General features: G+C 36.3%; 5 protein-coding genes across 5 annotated transcripts in view; 1 reads left to right on the top strand and 4 right to left on the bottom strand.

Annotated features, from left to right (window-relative positions):
* The window catches only part of LOC9301330 (disease resistance protein RPS4), a 5,208-nt gene extending 3,186 nt beyond the window's left edge, over positions 1–2,022 (bottom strand). Inside the window, 6 exon segments of the mRNA XM_021031850.1 lie at positions 3–121; positions 211–1,011; positions 1,013–1,169; positions 1,171–1,258; positions 1,261–1,391; positions 1,468–2,022. Of these exon segments, the coding sequence (XP_020887509.1) occupies positions 3–121; positions 211–1,011; positions 1,013–1,169; positions 1,171–1,258; positions 1,261–1,391; positions 1,468–1,940 (1,769 nt within the window). The 5' untranslated portion in view covers positions 1,941–2,022.
* Positions 2,023–2,386: 364 nt separating this feature from the next.
* LOC9299573 (disease resistance protein RRS1) lies at positions 2,387–9,256 on the top strand. The gene is given in 8 exon segments (XM_021015538.1): positions 2,387–2,808; positions 3,067–4,174; positions 4,257–4,556; positions 4,662–5,588; positions 5,780–6,642; positions 7,552–7,662; positions 8,226–8,411; positions 8,413–9,256. Coding segments are annotated over 8 exon segments (4,140 nt in total). The 5' UTR covers positions 2,387–2,437; the 3' UTR covers positions 8,687–9,256.
* Positions 9,257–9,473: 217 nt separating this feature from the next.
* Positions 9,474–12,477, bottom strand: LOC9299572 (protein NUCLEAR FUSION DEFECTIVE 4). Its single transcript, XM_002863450.2, has 3 exons — positions 12,074–12,477; positions 10,223–11,157; positions 9,474–10,140 (listed from the first exon to the last, which is right to left on the bottom strand). Exons 1-3 carry the CDS (start codon positions 12,380–12,382, stop codon positions 9,672–9,674), a joined length of 1,713 nt encoding a protein of 570 aa, XP_002863496.1. The 5' UTR covers positions 12,383–12,477; the 3' UTR covers positions 9,474–9,671.
* Positions 12,478–13,150: 673 nt separating this feature from the next.
* On the bottom strand, positions 13,151–15,547 carry LOC9299571 (FRIGIDA-like protein 5). The gene is made up of 4 exons (XM_002863449.2): positions 15,451–15,547; positions 14,004–15,129; positions 13,784–13,923; positions 13,151–13,704 (listed from the first exon to the last, which is right to left on the bottom strand). Exons 2-4 carry the CDS (start codon positions 15,091–15,093, stop codon positions 13,444–13,446), a joined length of 1,491 nt encoding a protein of 496 aa, XP_002863495.1. The 5' UTR covers positions 15,094–15,129; positions 15,451–15,547; the 3' UTR covers positions 13,151–13,443.
* A 171-nt stretch (positions 15,548–15,718) lies between these two features.
* LOC9301329 (inhibitor of trypsin and hageman factor) lies at positions 15,719–16,575 on the bottom strand. Its single transcript, XM_002863448.2, has 2 exons — positions 16,444–16,575; positions 15,719–16,026 (listed from the first exon to the last, which is right to left on the bottom strand). The coding sequence occupies exons 1-2, from the start codon at positions 16,523–16,525 to the stop codon at positions 15,818–15,820; spliced, it is 291 nt and encodes a 96-aa protein (XP_002863494.1). The 5' UTR covers positions 16,526–16,575; the 3' UTR covers positions 15,719–15,817.
* Positions 16,576–20,643: the final 4,068 nt, after the last annotated feature.

Below are 20,643 nucleotides of genomic sequence, written 5' to 3'. Positions count from 1 at the left end.
GGGAATTGTAGAACTTGAGATACCGAAGATTTCCCATATTTATGAAGTGGTCGCGGTCTAAGCTCGTTTCGTCTTTCACTTCAGACAAGTCTAAGAAAATACCTCTAACATTGGCAGCTTTCTAAGAACCAATAACAAACACGACATCAGTGAAGAGAGAAAAAATGTAACTTTTTACCAATAAACATCTAGAGGAACTTCTGGTCTCACCATTTTATTTTGCAGTACATTAATTATGCCTCCCTTGATTATGTCTTGATGAAGCCACAGCCTCCGTTGTCTGCTACCATCCTGATTAGATGCCTTAAGATCAAGTTCCCTTGAAAATTTATACAATAGATCATGCATCTCCACTCGCCCATCACAAGTATTAATCAGGAACTTATCCGTGAGACTTTTTACTGCACTCATTGCTTCAGCAGATCCAAGATCAGATGAAGCCAGTAAACTTTCTACATAATTCTTGTCCTGTGATCTAAAACAGGCTATGTCGAGAAATGCGTCTTTCTGCTCTGAAGTCAATTCATCATAACTCACTTGGAAGACACTTACAATATTAGGGCAGGGACTCTGTGCAAGTTTCTTCATTTTTGAATTCCAATGATCCATATTTTTCTTATTAAGCTCTCCGCCCAGTATTTTGAGGGATAGTGGATGGCCTCTGGCGTAATGTACAAACCCTTCTGACAGCTTCATGAAATCTTTCTTTTGAGGATTGGCTTGATCATCAATGAATGCATGATAGTGAAATAGTTGTAAGCTATCTCTGTGGTTCAAATTTTGAACCATGTAAGTATCATCAACCAAACCATTTGTTAAGGACACGTCGCTTGTTGCAATGACAACCCTGCTTCCCTCCTTACCCTCCTTAATCCAGTCTAGTATCTCACGAAGAGCATCTATTTGTTCCCTTTTACTAACATCATCAAGTACAACAAGAACTTTGCGTTCATGCAGTTGACTGTATGGATCTTTGAGATTGTCTATGTGAGGATTGTTCAACTTCGATAAACTCGCCTAAGAGCATTTGAGGCAAGCGATCCAACTCCAAGTGCTTGGACTTTACACGGATTTGATCGATTAGCGCATGCCTCGTAAACTTACCCTGCCACGTCTTATAGAGCTCTTTCAGGAGTGTGGTTTTACCAATTCCGGGCATCCCAAAACTCCAATGATACGAGTCCCTTGTATTTATGAAGGTCCAACTTCTCTTCCAACTCCTTTAAACGTTGTTCGTTTCCAAAAGTCTTATGCTTTCACCCACTGAGGAAGTTCCAGCGTTGCCATTTCCTAAAGCCTCAACGACGGCATTTTGGCTTCCCTTCGATGGAATCCCGGTCAGCGCTGTCTTCACCGCCTTCACAATTTCATTGACTTTCTCACTCTCAACACTGCAATTTTCAAGGCTAATGAGATCATGACCTCCCTAAATTCCATAAAAGGTTCATAGATCTATTTGGGAGGTACCTTTTCTTGTCAATGGTGATGCCCATGATGTTAGGAATCAAGTTAAAAGCTTCTTTCCACTTCTTCTTCCTCTCATCACCCTTAGCCATACTTCTAAATCTATCACCGAACTTTCCTTTCAAATCTCTAACGGTGGATGGCTCGAGCTTGTAGAAGATTGGAATCGCAACAAGTGTTCCTTCATCCGTACAATCCTTGATCTTCTCCAGCTCTCTCACGCACCAGATTGACTCGGTGTAGTTGCCGGAGAAGATAGCCAAAACGATTTTGGACTCCTCTATCCTCTTCAGTAGTACATCTAGAGGTTGACCTCTGTCTTCATAGTCGTCGATAAAGACGTTAATGTTGTTCAATTTCAAGGCCGTGACGAGATGGCTGACGAATCTCAGGCGCAAATCCGCCCCACGGAAATTGATGAACACCTGATGTTGCGGTGGCTGGTCGTCGACCGTGGAAATTGATGATGTCTCCATGGCGATAAGCTTTTTCCGGTGTGCTTGGACTTTTTTCTACTGGTGTGCGTTAGAGTAGCAAGAATGTATTACGATTCTTTTTTTTTTTTTTTTAACGAATGTATTGTTGACTATTCTTTTCTCTTTTTACTTCGCTTTTTTTTTTTTTGTTTTTTTTTTTGTTTTCTTTTTCTGTATTAATTGATATTTTTTTCGGTTGGAAAAATATCAAACAAAATTTAAAGTATAATTGAAGATGGCCGACAAAAAAAAAAAGTTGGCCGACAAAAAAAAATGAAAAAATTAGAAGGAAAACAAAACTGGAAGTATAATTAAATATTAATAATTGTTTTTTTTTGTCAATATTAATAATTAGATGTTTTAACCAAAGATATTTTTGTTTGACAAGTCGATGAAAAACCCTCTGAGATTTGAGTGGTAGACCAATGTCCATGAAAAAGCATCGTCGGCATTCCGGCGAAATCTAAGGTTCGTTCAAAGTGTCAAAGCGCGAAATCATGACCAATTGTGAAAAGGCTGAGGAATTAGTCTGCATCAGCTGCGTAGACGAGGTACGGTACTCTTTCGTGAGCCACCTCTCCGAAGCTCTCCGCCGAAAAGGCATAAATAATGTGGTCATAGAGGTAGAAGGCGATGATCTGCTTTCCAAGGAGTCTGAGGCAAAGATCGAGAAAGCTAGGGTTTCTGTGATGATTTTATCCAGAATCTGTGAGCCCACTAGAGCATGCCACAAGTTCGAGAAGGTTCGCGAGTGCCAGAGGAACAAGAACCAGGTGGTGGTTCCAGTATTGTACGGTGAGAGTCCATCATTGCTCGACTGGATTAGCGTGCTGGATTTGAAAGACTTATCAGCAATTCACCATTCCAGGTATTCGCTTTATTTTGCTATTATATTCTGCAAATGCTACTTATTCACTTATGAGAGTAACTGAGATTTCTCAAACCATAACGAGGACATGATTGGTTATAGCAGATTTCAAGGTTAAAGGTCGACACAATTTTTGCTCTACTTTCTGAAGATAATCCTTTCATTTCCTCATGTTGAAAATTTGCATAGCTTTTTGGTAGGCCATTGTAGTGTTCCGATAAAGTGCATTTCTTTATTAATTGATCAAATATGATGCAGAATGGAATGTAGTGACTCCAAACTAGTACAAGAGATTGTGAGAGATGTGTACGAGAAGCTCTTTTATAAGGGACGAATTGGAATCTATTCGAAGCTGCTGGAGATTGAAAACATGGTTAACAAGCAACCGATAGGCATCCGTTGTGTTGGAATTTGGGGTATGCCTGGCATAGGAAAGACAACACTTGCTAAAGCAGTCTTTGACCAAATGTCTAGCGCCTTTGATGCTTCTTGCTTTATCGAGGACTATGACAAAGCTTTTCATGAGAAGGGTCTTTATTGTTTGCTGGAGGAACAACTTTTCAAAGAAAACCCGGGCAATGACGCAACCATTATGAAACTGAGCTCGCTCAGAGACAGATTGAACAGTAAGAGAGTTCTTGTTGTTCTCGATGATGTGCGCAATGCTCTGGTTGCAGAGTCTTTTCTCGAGGGGTTTGACTGGCTAGGACCCGGAAGCTTGATCATCATAACGTCTAGAGATAAACAGGTGTTTCGCCTTTGCGGAATCAATCAAATATATGAGGTCCAGGGTTTAAATGAGAAAGAAGCTCTTCAACTCTTCTTGCTGTGCGCGTCTATGGGAGAGCAGAATCTCCACGAGTTGTCAATGAAAGTAGTAAATTATGCTAATGGAAATCCGTTAGCTATCAGTGTTTATGGAAGAGAGCTGAAAGGTAAGAAAAAACTCTCAGAAATGGAGACGGCATTCCTCAAACTCAAGCGACGTCCTCCGTTTAAAATTTTCGATGCATTTAAAAGCAGCTACGACTCACTCTGTGACAACGAGAAGAACATTTTTCTGGACATAGCTTGTTTCTTCCAGGGAGAAAATGTCAACTACGTGATACAACTGCTTGAGGGTTGTGGTTTCTTTCCACATGTTGAAATTGATGTCCTTGTTGAGAAGTGTCTGGTGACTATTTCAGAAAACCGAGTTTGGCTGCATAATCTGACCCAGGATGTCGGGCGAGAAATAATAAATGGAGAAACAGTACAGATCGAGAGGCGCAGAAGACTGTGGGAACCTTGGAGCATCAAATATTTATTAGAATATAATGAACACAAAGCCTGTGGAGAACCTAAAACAACCTTCAAACGTACTCAGGTCTGTTATATTTTGATAGTTTCATATTTAATCTACTTTATGAGCCAACAGCCTAATATATACATTTCCAATATTCTTTCAGGGCTCTGACGAGATCGAAGGCATGTTTCTAGACACATCAAACTTAAGATTTGATGTGCAGCCCTCTGCCTTTAAGAATATGTTGAACCTTAAATTGCTCAAGATTTACTGTTCCAATCCTGAAGTCCATCCTGTAATCAATTTCCCAAAAGGCTCTCTGCATTCTCTTCCTAATGAGCTAAGACTCCTCCATTGGGAGAACTATCCTCTGCAATCTTTGCCTCAAAGTTTTGATCCTTGGCACCTTGTCGAAATCAACATGCCGTACAGTCAACTTCAAAAACTTTGGGGTGGAACCAAGGTAAACAAACAATGATATGCGTCTTTCGCCCTTATCATTACTTGACAACTTTTGTTGTTATTCATTTAGCTTTTTTATTTTTTTTATTTTTTTTTGTCTTCTCAGAACCTGGAGATGTTGAGGACGATCAGGCTTTGCCATTCCCAGCATCTAGTTGATATCGATGATCTCTTTAAAGCTCAAAATCTTGAGGTAATTGATCTCCAAGGTTGTACAAGACTGCAGAATTTCCCAGCCGCAGGTCAATTGCTGCGTCTACGAGTTGTAAATCTCTCAGGTTGCATAGAGATTAAAAGTGTCCTAGAGATGCCACCAAATATTGAGACACTACATCTACAGGGAACTGGCATATTAGCATTTCCAGTTTCCACTGTTAAGCCAAACCGCAGAGAGCTTGTGAATTTTCTAACAGAAATTCCGGGTCTTTCAGAGGCCTTGAAACTTGAGCGTTTAACAAGTCTGCTGGAATCTAGCTCATCTTGTCAAGATCTTGGGAAGCTTATTTGCTTGGAGTTGAAAGATTGTTCTTGTTTGCAGAGTCTGCCAAACATGGCTAATTTAGATCTTCTTAATCTTCTTGATCTCTCGGGTTGCTCAAGGCTCAATTCTATTCAGGGTTTCCCTCGGTTTCTGAAAAAGTTATATCTTGGTGGCACTGCAATAAAAGAAGTGCCACAACTTCCTCAAAGTCTAGAACTCTTGAATGCACGTGGATCTTGTTTGCGAAGTCTGCCAAACATGGCTAATTTAGAATTTCTCAAAGTTCTTGATCTCTCTGGTTGCTCAGAGCTCGAGACTATTCAGGGTTTTCCTCGGAACCTGAAAGAGTTATATTTTGCTGGCACTACGTTAAGAGAAGTGCCCGAACTTCCTTTAAGCCTAGAGCTCTTGAATGCACATGGTTCGGACTCGGAGAAGCTTCCTATGCATTACACATTCAGCAATTTTTTTGATCTATCTCCACAAGTGGTCAACGATTTTTTGGTGAAAGCGCTGACTTATGTAAAACACATACCAAGAGAGTATACGCAGGTAATACTCTTTCTCTCCTTCTGCCTCTCTCTTGTCTACTTACCTCTCCATTAGCTTGCTTTCTTTCCATCACCCCCTCAATCCCTTTCTCCTTCTCTGTCCGCCTCTGTCTCCCACTCTCTATAATGTCTGTTATGTACACCCAACGACACCCTCCTCATATCATATCTGACTTATTTGTATTGAAACAGGAACTCAACAATGCTCCGACTTTCAGCTTCAGTGCGCCCTCACATAAAAATCAAAACACCACATTTGGTCTGCAACCAGGATCTTCTGTAATTACACGACTAAATACTTCATGGAGGAACACGCTTGTGGGATTTGGTATGCTGGTGGAAGTTGCATCTTCCGAGGACTACTGTGATGCTACAGGTTTTGGCATAAGTTGTGTTTGCAGATGGAGCAACAAAGAAGGCCGCTCTTGTAGGATAGAAAGAAATTTTCATTGTTGGGCTCCAGCGAAAGTTGTTTCAAAAGTTCGAAAGGATCATACTTTTGTCTTTTGTGATGTCAACATGTTCCCAAGTACCGGTGAAGGAAATGACCCTGATATCTGGGCTGGCTTAGTTGTATTTGAGTTCTTTCCTATCAATCAGCAGACAAAGTGTCTAGATGATCGGTTCATAGTGACAAGATGTGGAGTCCGTGTAATAAATGTTGCAACTGGCAATACAAGTCTTGAGAACATATCACTAGTTTTGTCCTTGGATCCGGTAGAGGTTTCTGGTTATGAAGCAGTTAAAGAAGTATTGAGAGTCAGCTATGATGATTTACAGGAGATGGATAAAGTTCTATTTCTTTACATATCGTCTTTGTTCAATGACGAGGATGTTGATTTGGTGGCACCACTTATTGCCGGCATTGACTTGGATGTTAGCTCTGGACTCAAGGTTTTAGCCGATGTGTCTCTCATAAGTATATCATCCAATGGGGAAATAGTGATGCATTGTTTGGTACGACAAATGGGTAAAGAAATCCTCCATGAACAATCCATGCTGCTATCTGATTGTGAGAGTTCCATGACCGAGAATTTGTCTGACTTACCAAAAAAGTAAGTTCTCTTTTTTATATCAGCTTCATATACACCCTTAGACTTGTCTAGTTCGGTGTTTTCTTATCATTAATTAGGAAAAATACATAATTTAGTAGATAACCAAATTTTTTAATAAAGCATTATTTGATAATATCTAAGTATACATAGGGTGCATTAGAAAAAAAGAAAAAAACTGTAGTTTTTTCAAACGTCTAGTTTATTAGATTGATCTAAAGTTTACAAAAGCCACTAGAGATGTACCAATGTGCTCTCTTTTCCAAGTTTGCTTAATAACATAGGTCTTTAATATTTGTACTTTTTAGATTAGTTTAAAAATCCGTTTTTTACTCCATTCAAGATTTTAGAAAAAGTTTTTTTATTTAATTAAATGTTATTTATATTGTGAAAAACACAATATTTACAAGTAGTGGAAAAATTTTCTATAGCATTTGGCATTTTTGCTCGGCTTTCTTTGTTAAATCCTTTTTTCATGAGGATTTCACCAAAGTTTCATCTTTTTGAAAAATACTCTTTACATATATATGTGTCAAGCAAACGTTGTTTTATCTATTAAAAACTCACTTCTCAACGTTTCCATATCTATGTATCTTTTTACTTTCATAAAACAATGAGAGACAATTCTATATGCAATATCACATTTTCTGAATTCTTTTGATCAATATTTTAATTTATGTTTGCTTTTGTTTTACTTCTTATCTTCCTCTTAAAAACTTTTTTTAACAATGTCCCTATTTTTCTTAACAAACAATGAACGTTAACTACGATGCCATCGTATCTCAAACCGAACTGATCATGGTCCACACTAACATTGATCACAAAACTAGCTATAAATCACAACATGTATACAAGTACGTATAATTACATGGGTTTCAATACATATTGATATTATATTGACGATGGATGCAGGAAGAAGAGCAAGGCAAAGAAAGTGGTTTGCATACCGGCTACAGACGAGGCAGATCTATGGACTTGGCGAAAGTACGGTCAAAAATACATCTTAGGTTCTAATTTTCCAAGGTACTCATGTATTTTTATATATAATCTTATATTCTGTCTATATATTATATTTTTTACAACATAATAAATAGATATACATATAGATGAATATTATTTAAATCAAAGGAAAACAGAATAGTATTTTCTTACAATAGGAAAGTTTTGTAACAACTTGCAAAACACCATTTTTTATACACAAAACGTATTCTAACTTGCTGGTGGCCTGGTAAACCTATATGTTGCTGGAAAAGTGAAATTTTATTGAGGAAACAAAAAAATTATTAACCATTGAAAAAAAGTCACATTAAACAGAATCTGCAGCTTTGTTTTTCCCTTCACTAACAATATTGCATATGGAATCATTAACGTGAAACTGTAAATTATAAAGTTCTTTTAATTTTCTACGGCGCAAATTATAAGCCTTTAGATTCTTTATTATGATGCAAACTTATCTTATAATCACTATATTCCATTGGAAGGATATTATAGATTTTGTTGTTATTCCCCGTGTTTGTGTAATTAGATTATGGTTACTTATGTCTTTGATGGTTACTTGATGGATTAATGAATTATTTGTTCCTCAGGAGTTACTACAGGTGCACTTACCGGTTCACGCAAGGTTGTTTAGCTACGAAACAAGTCCAACGTAGCGACACCAATTCAAACATGTTCGCTATTACTTACATCTCTGAGCATAACCATCCACGGCCAACTAAACGCAAGGTTCTCGACGGCTCCACTCGTTCCACTTCCTCCTCCAACTACTCAGCCAACTTTTGCCTCATCTAGAGTCCCCCAAAACAAAGACAACCCAAATAAACCCCACTTGCCTTCCTCCTCCACTCCTCCTGGGAATGCGGCTGTCGTGTTTAAAGAGAAGGACATGGAGGAGTGTCAGGACAATATGGAGCTTGATAATGACGTTGAAAATACACGTACACTGGCATTGTTCCCAGAGTTTCAACTTCAGCCGGAGGAAGAAGACCCATGGTCATTCCCCTCCCACATTAGTGGTATATATGACCTGAGCCCGCCCCAGCAGTAGTGGTATCATGTTTTTCCTCTTCTCCCTCTGTATGTGGCCGTCGAGGATTGTGACCAGTAACTTGTTTGCGAGATCTATAATTCACTGACGAATCACTAGCATCGGGATCTCCCAAATTTTAGTAAATTCCTAACAAAATACCCATCTTTGGCTAATAATACACACAAAAAGGTACAAGAAACGCGACGGAGTCAACGTGTTCGCAGATGCGTTGACTGATGGAGATTTCAAGGGGATTGAGGATTGCGCTTTTAGTCTTCTCAAACAGGTACACTGAATCGAGACTATGTTAGATGAGCTTGTGAAGATTAGAGAAGGAATGAAGGAAGGTAAATTCATGGTGATTCGGATCTTCTACAAGTTGGTCTTAACTTGTTGAATCCTGCAATGCGTGATTTTGAGTCTAAACACCTCAAGATTTGGAAGGAAGCTTTGGATTCGGTTACGTGTATGATGGGGTTTGAGTTGCATAACAAAGGGTAGAAGATTCTACTCTACATCAATATGTTGTAAAACAAATGGAACATTGTGGAAATGTGTTAGTATGTATAAGAAAGAAATTAGAGCAAACGATTCGAGTCGTCACAGACTCACAGTTACATTGATTATGTATGGCTTACTAGGTCAAAGGTTTGCATTGTCAAGGATTGCGATAGTAATCTTCTCAAACAGATACACCAAATCAACATGGGGATTAGAAAAAAAAAAAAAAAAACCATGGGGATTAGAAGAACTGGTCAAGATCAAAGAATGCATGGATGAAGGCAAACTCGTAATCATTCCAATCTTCTACAAGGTGAAGTGATTGCAGTATATACCAAAAGCAAATCTGAAAAAAACTCTTCATCTGAACACACTTATGTCCTAAGACTCCCTCTTTATTCTTATTTCTGCAAAAAGGATCAAAACTTATGTGCACTAACACATCTCTGCACAAGTTTGAGTCACCGTTTCCAACTCTTCCCCCAATTTGTTGGAGAAAATTCTAAGAATAGAGCATGCTCGAAGTTATACGATCTTGTTCAAAACGTTGATAGGCTCGTCTAGTTCTCAGAAACAAAACAACACTTGAAGCTAGTCCAATCACCGACAAGCATCCCCACCACACAAACGTTAGGAGATAACAGTCTCGTCCCATACATATAACTGACTCGGTCTTTGACCCAGCCACACTGTGGGATTCATAGACCAAAGCAGCTAAGAAACCGTAGACCAATGATCCTATCGGTATGTTTGTGATGAGGATGTTGTGGTTAACCCCGACGCTGTTGGGTCCAAAAAGCTCAGATGTTATGGAAACCGCTGCTGCAAATATGAAACCCGAGCTTAGACCGATTAGAGCTGTTCCTGCTTGTAACGCTGCCAAGCTTCCTGATGATGCCAACAAGAAAAGAGCAATTGTGGTTGGTAAAAGAGCAACGGCTAGCCACCCTGTTCTAGCAAAATAAACCTTCCTGCACAATTCACATTTCAATAACATCATAATCTTCACAATGCCAGAACCAGAGGAATACAAATGCTTGTGCGAGGACTTACGCTCTGATATAGTCTGGTGTTGCTGAAAGTAATCGACCAAAGAATGAGAAAGACGAATAAAGCGTTACAAGAGTTGTTGTCTCTGAGCTTTGTCCTAAAGATTGTGCAATCTGTCCCAGGTTGTTGCTATAAACCAGCCCAATCGTGCCGCCGCAAAAGTAGGCTATATAGTAAAGCCAGAAATCTGATCTGCATAAGAGTAAAGATAAAGGATGTTCTTCTCCAAGCATCCCAAGCTGATTTCTTGTAATAAGCTTAGTGCAACAACATCCGTCGTCATCTTCAATGAAACTCTTCTGATCAGGAGTATTGACAGCTCGCACTACATCATCGTTTAGCAACTGGTAGCCTTCAAGGCTGGCTTCACGTGTCACCATTCCTTTATGCATCTCAAGCTCATCAACATCAACAAGAATAAAACCAGAACCTTCTAGACGGAAACTGGAGTGGATATTGTGTAGATACCAATTACGAGCATAGACTAGACCAGGAAGGCATAGAGGAAGAATCAAGAGAAGTAATGATCCACCAAAGAGAAGACGAGCTGAAGTTACATCAGAAGTCTTTGAACGAAAGAGAAGCAGATAAACACCATTCAAGACCGCTAATATGTTAAGCAAGAGAAACATGAGAGAATCTCTTCGAACTCCATCTGGTGGAAGAGGTTCAAGAGGCGGTTGGCGAAGAATAGGGATGAGAGCAGCGAATGAAACAAAAAGAGGTACAAGAGCGTTTAAGAGTAGGTATAGTTCTGTAGAAACAGGATTGATTGCGTTATAAGCAAGAGTGTACAAAGCAGCACTTACGCCATTGAAGCTCACTGTGAGAGAAAGTGCAAGTGATCTGTTTGCTGGAAAGTTTCTGATACAGAGCACAAAGCAGACTGTGTTAAACCAACAGATACTTAGCCCAGCTAGTAAACAACATAGAAATACCTGCCACAAACATCAACAAAATTCATACTTTAGTCGCAAGTTCGGTAAGCCAATGGCAGTTTTGAAAGAACCAAGAATTATAGAAAAAAATCCCTAACAAAATGTTGTATTTGATCACAATCTTCTATCCAAGAAAATTAATCATTCCTCCCCAAGATACTAATCGACTAAGCTCATATAGTCATATGAAAGATAATTCAAATAATATCATATAGACATAACATTTTCTATCTGAAAATTCAATATTATATTTACCACATAACAAAGATCCTCAAATAGCTACTCATCAAAAAGAATAATTCAGAAAGAAACCCAACTGCCATTTTCTGCAAGAAAAAACACTATTTAAATGAATTGGCGACAAAGAGAAAGTATTTATACACACACAAAACGAAGATCCGATCACAAAGAAACAATAAAGATTCTCGAGATAGTCATCAAACCAAGACAAAGCAGAACCAAGCCAAAGAAAAACACGTGAGACCAACCAGTCAACCATTCACCGACTCTTCTTCCAAACCTCCAAATCTTGATTTCAGTATTAGTAACCAAAAGAAACTATTTATATCACAAAAATACAAATTTTAATAATATGTAGAACTAAACTACCTATAAACTTGAAACATTTCTCTAATTTAACTACAACTAATTATATGTAATTATGTATAAAAGAATAAATGTATCATTAAAGTTATAAACAACATTAAAGTAAAATGTAACACATTAATATTTAATGAATGGATTATATAATCATTAAAGCAATAAAGTAATTTAAACTACATTAGTTAATAAATTACGTATAAAGCTAAAGAAATTGAATACAGTTTTCAACTTCGAAGTTTCTGATTTGGTTTTTACAAATTGATTCAAGATTAAAGCAAACAGAGACAAAGAAAATGTTGAGAAATTATTTTACCAGAATATAAGGCAAAGAGATAACGTTAGTGATGACGAGCCATTGAACACCATAACCAACGAAACCCATAATCGCCGCCGCGAAAAGAACCGTCCAAAGAGGGAAATACAAGAGTGCAAGTCCCGATGACCAACCGAAAACTTTCCCAAGATCCGAAGCAACGGCGAGATAATTCAATTGTACTTGCGAAATCCCTAGAACCGATTTCAAATTCGACGAGTACGTCGAGAAATCGAAATTCGTACCAGTGAAAGCTTGAATCCAGATCGTCGCTACGAGAATCATCCATTTTCGTGATTGTCCCGCCATCTTTTTTCCCTCACCGTGTTTAACAATCTCCGACGTACGGTTCCTGAATCACCGGAGATTTTGATTTTTTTTTTTGTTCTCTCTCTCTCTTTTGTTTGATTCGAGCTTCTTCACTGGTTACGACGAATCGAGAAAAAAAAAGGACTAAATAGAGAAACGAATCATGTTGGTTTACGTGGCATCTTCATGTCATTGTCAGGTGTAAATAAACCGAGATCAAATCAATTTTATCCGGTTTAGTTTGATTGGTCCATTGTGATTTCGGTTCGGTATTTAAAAAAAAAGTTGAAAACCAGGTCAAGTCAAAATCATTGCACTACATTAATATCAATAATTGATGTCTTTTTTTGGTTCGTTGAACAAAAAGAGATTTTTTTTTTTTGAACAGCAAAAAAATATCTTTTTCGTTGGAACATTAATAATTCATCACATGTTCCTTAATAAATTTGGGAAATTTCATTTAATATTCAACAAAAAAAATTATATTCATTTACCAAAAATAAAAAAGTTTTGAGTCCAAAATTTTTTTCAAAATGATGTTTCTTAAGAGTATTTTTCCAATAAATTTCTATAAAAACAGTTAGTGAATCTTGGTGTACAAATGAGTGATAATAAATTTAGTTCAATTAGGTCGTTTCAAATACTTACAATTGCTTTAGTTTTGGTTCGGTTCGGTTCAAGCGGCTCCGGCTCGGTCTCGATTCAATGGTTGAATGCTTGGAGCTCTCACAAATGGGAACTCTTTTCGTTTACGTTTGGAATGGCAAGCAAAGCCCTAATCATATATGTATATATACCTTCTCCAACACGCTACCATAAAACCACCCAAAGAACAGTGACATCTACATGAATACTTACCCTCTCGAATAAAAGTCAAGCTTTAGATAATAACAAGAACCAAAAGTGGACCAAGTTTATCAAACAGACAAGCAAGATCGTTCACTATGTAGATACAACTAAAGAGACCAAATTGGCACAAGCCTATTGATAAGTGAGAGAGAGACCTAGCACTAGCTAATTAGGTTCCTACTAGAGCCTTCATACATATTGAGTATCAGACATTAAAACCTACCATTTTTTAATGGGATCACGAAGGGTTCAGTCTCGCGCTTAGGAACCTGAAGACCCACCCTTGAACCTGAAGACCCACCATTTGCTGATGGGCTTGGTGCTTCAACAGCGCAATGAAGCACAGGTGGTGTTGAGTTTTCTTTATGAAACATGAGTTTGGCAATAAGGTCCGCTGGAAGATCAATGTCAAGCTTATAATCTGCTGCAAGTTCAACGATGGCTCTCAATCTTCCAACGTCTTTGTTCTCAGCCTAAAAGATGAACCAAAAACATATATAAGCCAATGACCAATCATTGACCAAGATTAAAAACATGAGAACCAGTTCTTACTTTTTCCAGGGCAGAGCGTTTTAAATCGATGACCTCTTTCATTAAGAGAGTTTGGGGTTGGAAGTCTGTAAGCTTGAACAAACATACAAGTCGTACTGCAGGAATATAATGGCGGTTGTTTATGAGACCTAGCACATAATCTGCAAAAGATAGAAAAAGAGTCATAAGACCTTGCTTCATCCCTCAGTTTTTATGTATCAGAAATGTTTTAGAAACTAACCTGGGATCTTAAGTTCGAGACCAAGCGAATGAAAGAGTTTTGGACCCTGTTTGTAATGAGAAACAGATGTGACAAGTAGAGCAGTCTCTTCTTCATTGATCAAACTCTTTAATCCATATGCCACAATGAACAACAAAAAAGCCAAAGCCTCGAGAGATGATCTTGGAGCTTCGATGCTTATCAACCTTTTCCAAATAGTAGCCACCTGTGTCGCCTTGAGCTGCAGTTGAGCCTGGTCCCATCCTTTAATTTCTGCTAGCTCTTCAATAAATACAACCAAATTCTCCACCAGTAACTCCCGTAAACCAGATTCTTTTTTGCGATGAGCATCCTTAACTTCTCCCTCCACTAGATTCAGAACATATCTTCCTGGATCAGGTTTAGCTCTAAGAACATTGGAAACCTCATGGTGACCAAGAGAAACTGATGAGATTTCATAACGCATGAGAGGATCTCCACTAAACTGCTCAGTCTCTGCTGCAACGGGCTGCTGCTCGTTCTTAACAAACACACTGCTCGTTTGTCTTAACTCTTTCTTCTTCAACTCAAGTTCCCTTTGAGTATTCTGCACTAATTTCTTAAGCTCAATGAGTGCCATTTCCTCTGCCGTGATCTGGTTCCTTAGCAAATCAAGTTCCTTTCTTTTGCCACCTGCTTCAATCTCTATTGCTTTAATCTCCCGCGCCTTTGCTTCAACTACATTAGTTTGTTGCTCAATCTGCTTTTGGATTTTCCCCAAGTTTAAGCTCAGAACTTGAAGCTGGTTTTCCTCTGACTTGATCTGATTCTTTAGCAAATCAAGTTCCTTTTCTTTGTCACCTGACTCAATCTCTGCAACTTTAATCTGCTTTTGGATTTTCCCCAATTTCAAGGTCAGACCTTGAAGCTTGTTTTCCTTTGTTTCAACTTCCAGAGACTTCTTTTCGATATCGGTTTCAAGTGTATCAAGATGTTCCTGTAAACTCCTCAATATCCCAGCTGAATCAGCTTTGTATTTCTCCAAAGACTTACAGATTTTTCGTCTCTTAGACTCACTGTTGAGTCTAGTGACAGTGAGTGTAAGCTCATCCTCACCACAAGTCTTCTCCATCCTCAACAGTAACAACAACAAATCTTAACAATGAACCTGCAAATCCGATTACAAGAGAAAAATAAAATAGGTAAATGCAGGAATCAACGTTCTTCAGAAACAAAACACATTCTATAAACACATTCTAGAAGATCATAAATGAGGAACAGAGTTAAATTTTAGGCAAATGTAAGAAACAAAACCCTAAACGAAGAAAGACCCTAGAAGCTAAACCTTCAGCCGAAACAAAAAAAATCAGGAAGAAATCAAAATAGGTCATCAAAAAAAACCCTAACTTTGAACGAAATTACGAAGGTAAGGAAGAAAAGGAAAGAGGAAAACAAACAGAAAAGAAAAGAAAGAGTAAAGGAAACGTACGAAGAGAGAAAGTTGCGGAATTTGAGTGGTGACAACTCCAATTTCTTGTGCAGAGCGAGTCTGAGTCTGCACTGAAGAAGACTGACAAAAGAAGAAAGATGAAGAATTTTTTTTAGTGGCGTTGCCTTGTTGGAGCCGTTGCGATGGGCTTATTAGGAATAAAGGCCCATTGGGCTTGTTTAGTCAAGTTTAGTTATCTTTTTGTGTTTTTGTTCTCTTTTTTTTTCGAACAAATTTGTGTTTTTGTTCAATATGGTAACGATTAATGTGTTGAAAAGTTGATAACAGTTGAAAAAGTATAACATTCGTAGTTAAGAAAAATATTGAAGCTCAAGATGATGAAAAAGAAGAACAACAACATAGTGGATCATCCGACGATTGGACGATTTTGAACAGGACCATTGGGACAATCTTCAGCTGGAACAAAGAGAATGACACGGTTGCAACAATTGATGGATGGTAGATAAACACCTTGAGGGTAAATGAAAGCAGTCACACGTGGATTGTCACTTTCTATTGTTGCCTTTGCTTGAAGTCCACTCACTCCTTTTAGCTCTGGCCACTCCACCTTCATTCCTAAACATACCAAACTACAAATGTTTAAACTTTGGTATTAATGTTTGTAGAAACATGTTTGGTTAATTAGGGTTTTTAGTTTTTACATTAGGTTTCGGTTTCAGTTCTCTTAGAATATTCCAACGTAGTTTGGAGAATCAAATCAACTTATTGTAGTGTACAAAATCAATCCGGTATAATCCAAATCGAATCGAAAAACATCTAGAAACAGTTAAGCTAAAATGGGATTACTTTTTTTGTAATCAAGAACATGAACTTGACAAACAAACAATGTATTCCAAAATGAAAAATCTAACTTGATTTAGAACACGACTAACTACACGATCCACGTTATATGACATGTTAGAATGATTGGTGGAGTTTTCTCAAGATCATGTGTAGAAGAACTCAAAAAGTGTATAGATGAACATATATTACCTGGGAATTGAGATTGGCATCCACTGCCTGAGCAATCACAGATGTCACATTTGGGACCAAGGGTGGGACATTGGTTTTGCATTTTGTGTTTTTTTCTTTCGTTAGAATTCACTTCTCAAGAGAATTGATAACCTTTTAAATGATTTTATTTTCACTTTACCTATTGATGATCATATATATATACTATAGAGAGCAAACATATATTGCGTTGCCTTTTTATATATGTGGTGATAAGGAAGAGTTAATGGACTAAATCGTAAGTTTAAAGAGACGAATATTTTCGGTGCCCAAAAAAAAAAAAAAAAAAAAAAAAGACGAATATTTTTTCGCTATTTTTAGGGGGTGTTATTAGTTTGTTAATTTGTAAATCCATATAGAATTTGAAAATTTCTATTAATTATGAAATCAAGATATATGGATTTTGAAATAACATGTGTTTACCCATGGATTTGAATCCTTCTATTTTTCTCTTTCAATTCCATTCAATTCCATTTAAAACATAATTTGGATTCTCAAATCCAAAAACAAATGACTAAACGAATAACATAAGATTTTAACTAGTATTTATAAATCATAGAACCAATAACACATGAATTTAATTAGGATTTTAAAATCAATGATTGAATAACAAATGATTTTTGTTTGGATTTCTAATTCCATATAAATCTATGAACCAATAACCCCTCCTTAGTTTAGACACAAATCGAAACATATAAACATCTTAATTTATGACATTATATTTGATACCTCCTTATGACGTGAAATACAATAATAAATGCTTTTTTTGGTCTCCAAAACAGTAAAATAGAAGTAAATTTAAGTTTCCATATTTTGAAACGTTTATAAAGTTAATTCGTTTATAAGAAATAATGGTAAAATATCTTTCTATAACAAAAACATAATGATAAAATATCTTTATTATTAATATTCAGTTTACATATTGTCAAATATATTCGCACAAAAACAAACTTATAATTTTCATTCATTTTATCTCTTTTACATAAAAATACCATTAAAGAAAAAATATAACCAAAATAAAAAAGCATACTGTAAAAGATTATTGGTCAAAAAATAATTAATTACAATTAGTTTTTGCATAGAAAGTTGAAAATATCACTTGAAATGAGACAAAAAAATCGCAAAAGCATCAAGTGATAGGGAGGAAGTATTTATTAACCTTCATATTTCTTTTTCTTTTCATTTACTAATTCACTAATCCTTTATTATATAAAGCACAAGTCACCTAACCAATCAAACAATGCCACATAGATTTTTTTTTTACAATTTAAATCATACAAAAAATTCTAAAACAAAATTGAGATCGTGGAAAAAAAATTAACAAACAAAAAAAAAGAATAAACTTATTATTAAAAACAGAACAAAAAAAAACTGCCCAATACTCTTTTTCTTTTTTGGATTTCGTAATTTTGAGGTCCGTCTAAGTTAAATTTTTTTTTTTTTTTTTTTTTTTGTCAAACAGTTAAATTTTATTACTATTAATTATTAGAAAGAAAAAAAGTAAAAACCCACGATGAAGTATTCCAAAAAAAAAACACATGCAACTTCTTTTTAAAATCCCTATTTTTTCTCGAACAAAAAACCACACCACCTCACCACATTTTCACGATCTTAAGGTCGTTGAAACCGTTCCATCTTCTTCCACATATTTATTTGACGACGAACTCGAACGTAACACATTTTTTTGCTCTTTGAAATTTTGACTCTTTAAAAAAAAAGCTCTCTCCAAACGCCTCATAACCGTGTATCCTCACGACGGCTATGGCCTATGGAGCGGAGCCGGGGCCGTCGCTTATATTTTTGGAGATATATGTCTCGGCCCGTTCTGTTTCCAACTCTCTCACAAACTCAGCCTCCTGCAACTACAATTCCTGCGTCAACGGCGAGTTCCTAAGCCACATCGCCATCCACCGCCGAGTACAGTCACTGGAGATTGCATATTCGGATTTCGATCTATTTTCCTTGAAGATCAGTATATTTGGAGATCCCGAAAGAAGGAAGAGTAACTATTGCTAGGTGTTTGTTTGTGGAGGTTATAAGATCAAAGGGATCGAGGTTAGATATACTATGAAAGAAGCCGAGAAACATGACAGCAAAAAAGACTTGAGCTACGAGAGGAAAAGATGGTGGCAAAAAAGTACGATTCTTCTACTATAAGAAAAACAGAATTATGACACAACTATTTTATGTGCACAATTATATATATAAAAAAGAACTATTTGTGTGCATAAATTTGGTCAAAATAAATTTGTTAGAAAAAATATTTTATTTATATTTTGGACTACAATAAGTTGATGAAATAAAATAATTATGTATGTTTTGTTTGTTTGTCATGTTGGAAGTTTTGTAGAGAGCAACGATTAAGAAGGTGACTTTAAAATCCAACAAAAAGTCTCCATAAATATGAAGGAGCACCGCAGGAAGCCAAGAAGAAGGCTTAGAGCAACATAAATGGTTAATGGTGCTTTTGTATAGTGTTTATTTATCAAATTTACTTTTGAGCAAATAAACTTATTTATCAGATTAACTTTCAATATTGCTCAGAAACAAATATTTTTTGATGTTTATATTTTTTTCTATCCAAAATTGTGTGGTAAAATTATTCTACATATTAAATTATATATTTTGTTAATCAATTTATTTTTCCCGTACGGGAATACTAGTCTTGTTATAATAAATCATAAGTCACTTTTCTAAAAACTGCATCTCTCTTCATTTGACAAGTGCCTTAAGTCTCAAATTCATTCCCTTTATTTTTCTAAACCAATTTATGACGAAAAAAATGAGAAAAAAAAAAATTCACTTAAACGTATCAACTGCTTTATCCACCTCCCACGATCCCAATATTCTCCATTTCTCCACTCTTCTTAACAAGGAAACGACATTATTTTGTAGAAACCTCAACATATTTTTTATTCTATTTACCTATAACCTCTTTCTGGTAAAAATAAATAAATTAAACTAAGGTTTTCTTCACGTTAACGTTTTGACCGTGCGAAGCACGGGACACAACACTAATAATTAATAAATGATCTTCATGGAGCCTGGGGGACTTGTAAGAATATTAAAACATAAAGGAAGGGGGTGGGGAAATTCCAAAATACATTTTTATCCAAATACGTGTTTAACCTTATAAAATCATAAACAAACTACTTTTCTATTAGTGTAAAACTTTATAAATACTTTATAAATGTACCCTATAAATACATTTTAAATACTTGATAAATATATACCTTATAAAACCTTATATATATTTTGTAAAACTTTATAAATACCTTGTAAAACTTAATTAAATTTTATAAATTACATATAAAATTTTATAAATACTTAGATCGATTCTTTGAATAGTAGTAACCATCCACAAGTATCTTATGAAACTTTATAAACTTTTCGGATTTAATGAGAGGTATTTTGAAAATAGACACATGAAGAAGCATTTTTGAAAATATACACACTAAGATGGGCATTTCTCCGAAATTCCCATCATAAAAATAGGATACAAATTGAGTATGTATCGACTAATCGATCAACCACCTTATTATACATATGTTACACCGAAACAAATACAAAGACGGATACAGAAAAAGACTATATCAAAATTTCTAAAAATGGATTTTTTTTTTTTCGTCAAAATAACTTATATTAATTTGAAATATCGGCATACAAAATGTTCACAATCCAAGGAGGCAGATCTGAAACTGCAGAGTAAAAACTAGATTGAGTGCAACCAAATTTGGCAAGACAATGAGCTACTTGATTACAAGAACGATTAACATAAACAAAACAAACGTCCTTAAACTTAGGCATCCAGAACTTGATATCTTCACATAATCCTCTAATAGATGCGTCCAATAAGCCATTATTGATGCTGTCCATTAATATCTTGCAATCGCCTTCAAAATATACTTTGGTAAAGCCACGAATCCACGTTTGTTGCATTGAGGAGAGTAAAGCTTGTGCTTCTGCTTCCAAAGGTGAGCCTGTGACATTCAAACGTGATGAACCCCACGCTTTAGGTGCTCCGTTATGGTCCCGAATAATCCATCCTCCATTTGTGTGATTAGTGTTGGCATCAAATGTAGCATCAAAATTGCATTTAACATAATCAAGAGGAGGTTTTGTCCAAGTTGGAACAATTGCCGGCATTTGGTCCAGGTCTCTGTTTAGTGTAAGTCTATATTC

Source organism: Arabidopsis lyrata (assembly GCF_000004255.2).
Source record: "Arabidopsis lyrata subsp. lyrata unplaced genomic scaffold ARALYscaffold_8, whole genome shotgun sequence".
NCBI classification, from domain to species: Eukaryota; Viridiplantae; Streptophyta; class Magnoliopsida; order Brassicales; family Brassicaceae; genus Arabidopsis; species Arabidopsis lyrata.
The sequence above is the reverse complement of the archived record's forward strand: the minus strand, read 5'-3'. Positions and strand labels throughout refer to the sequence as shown.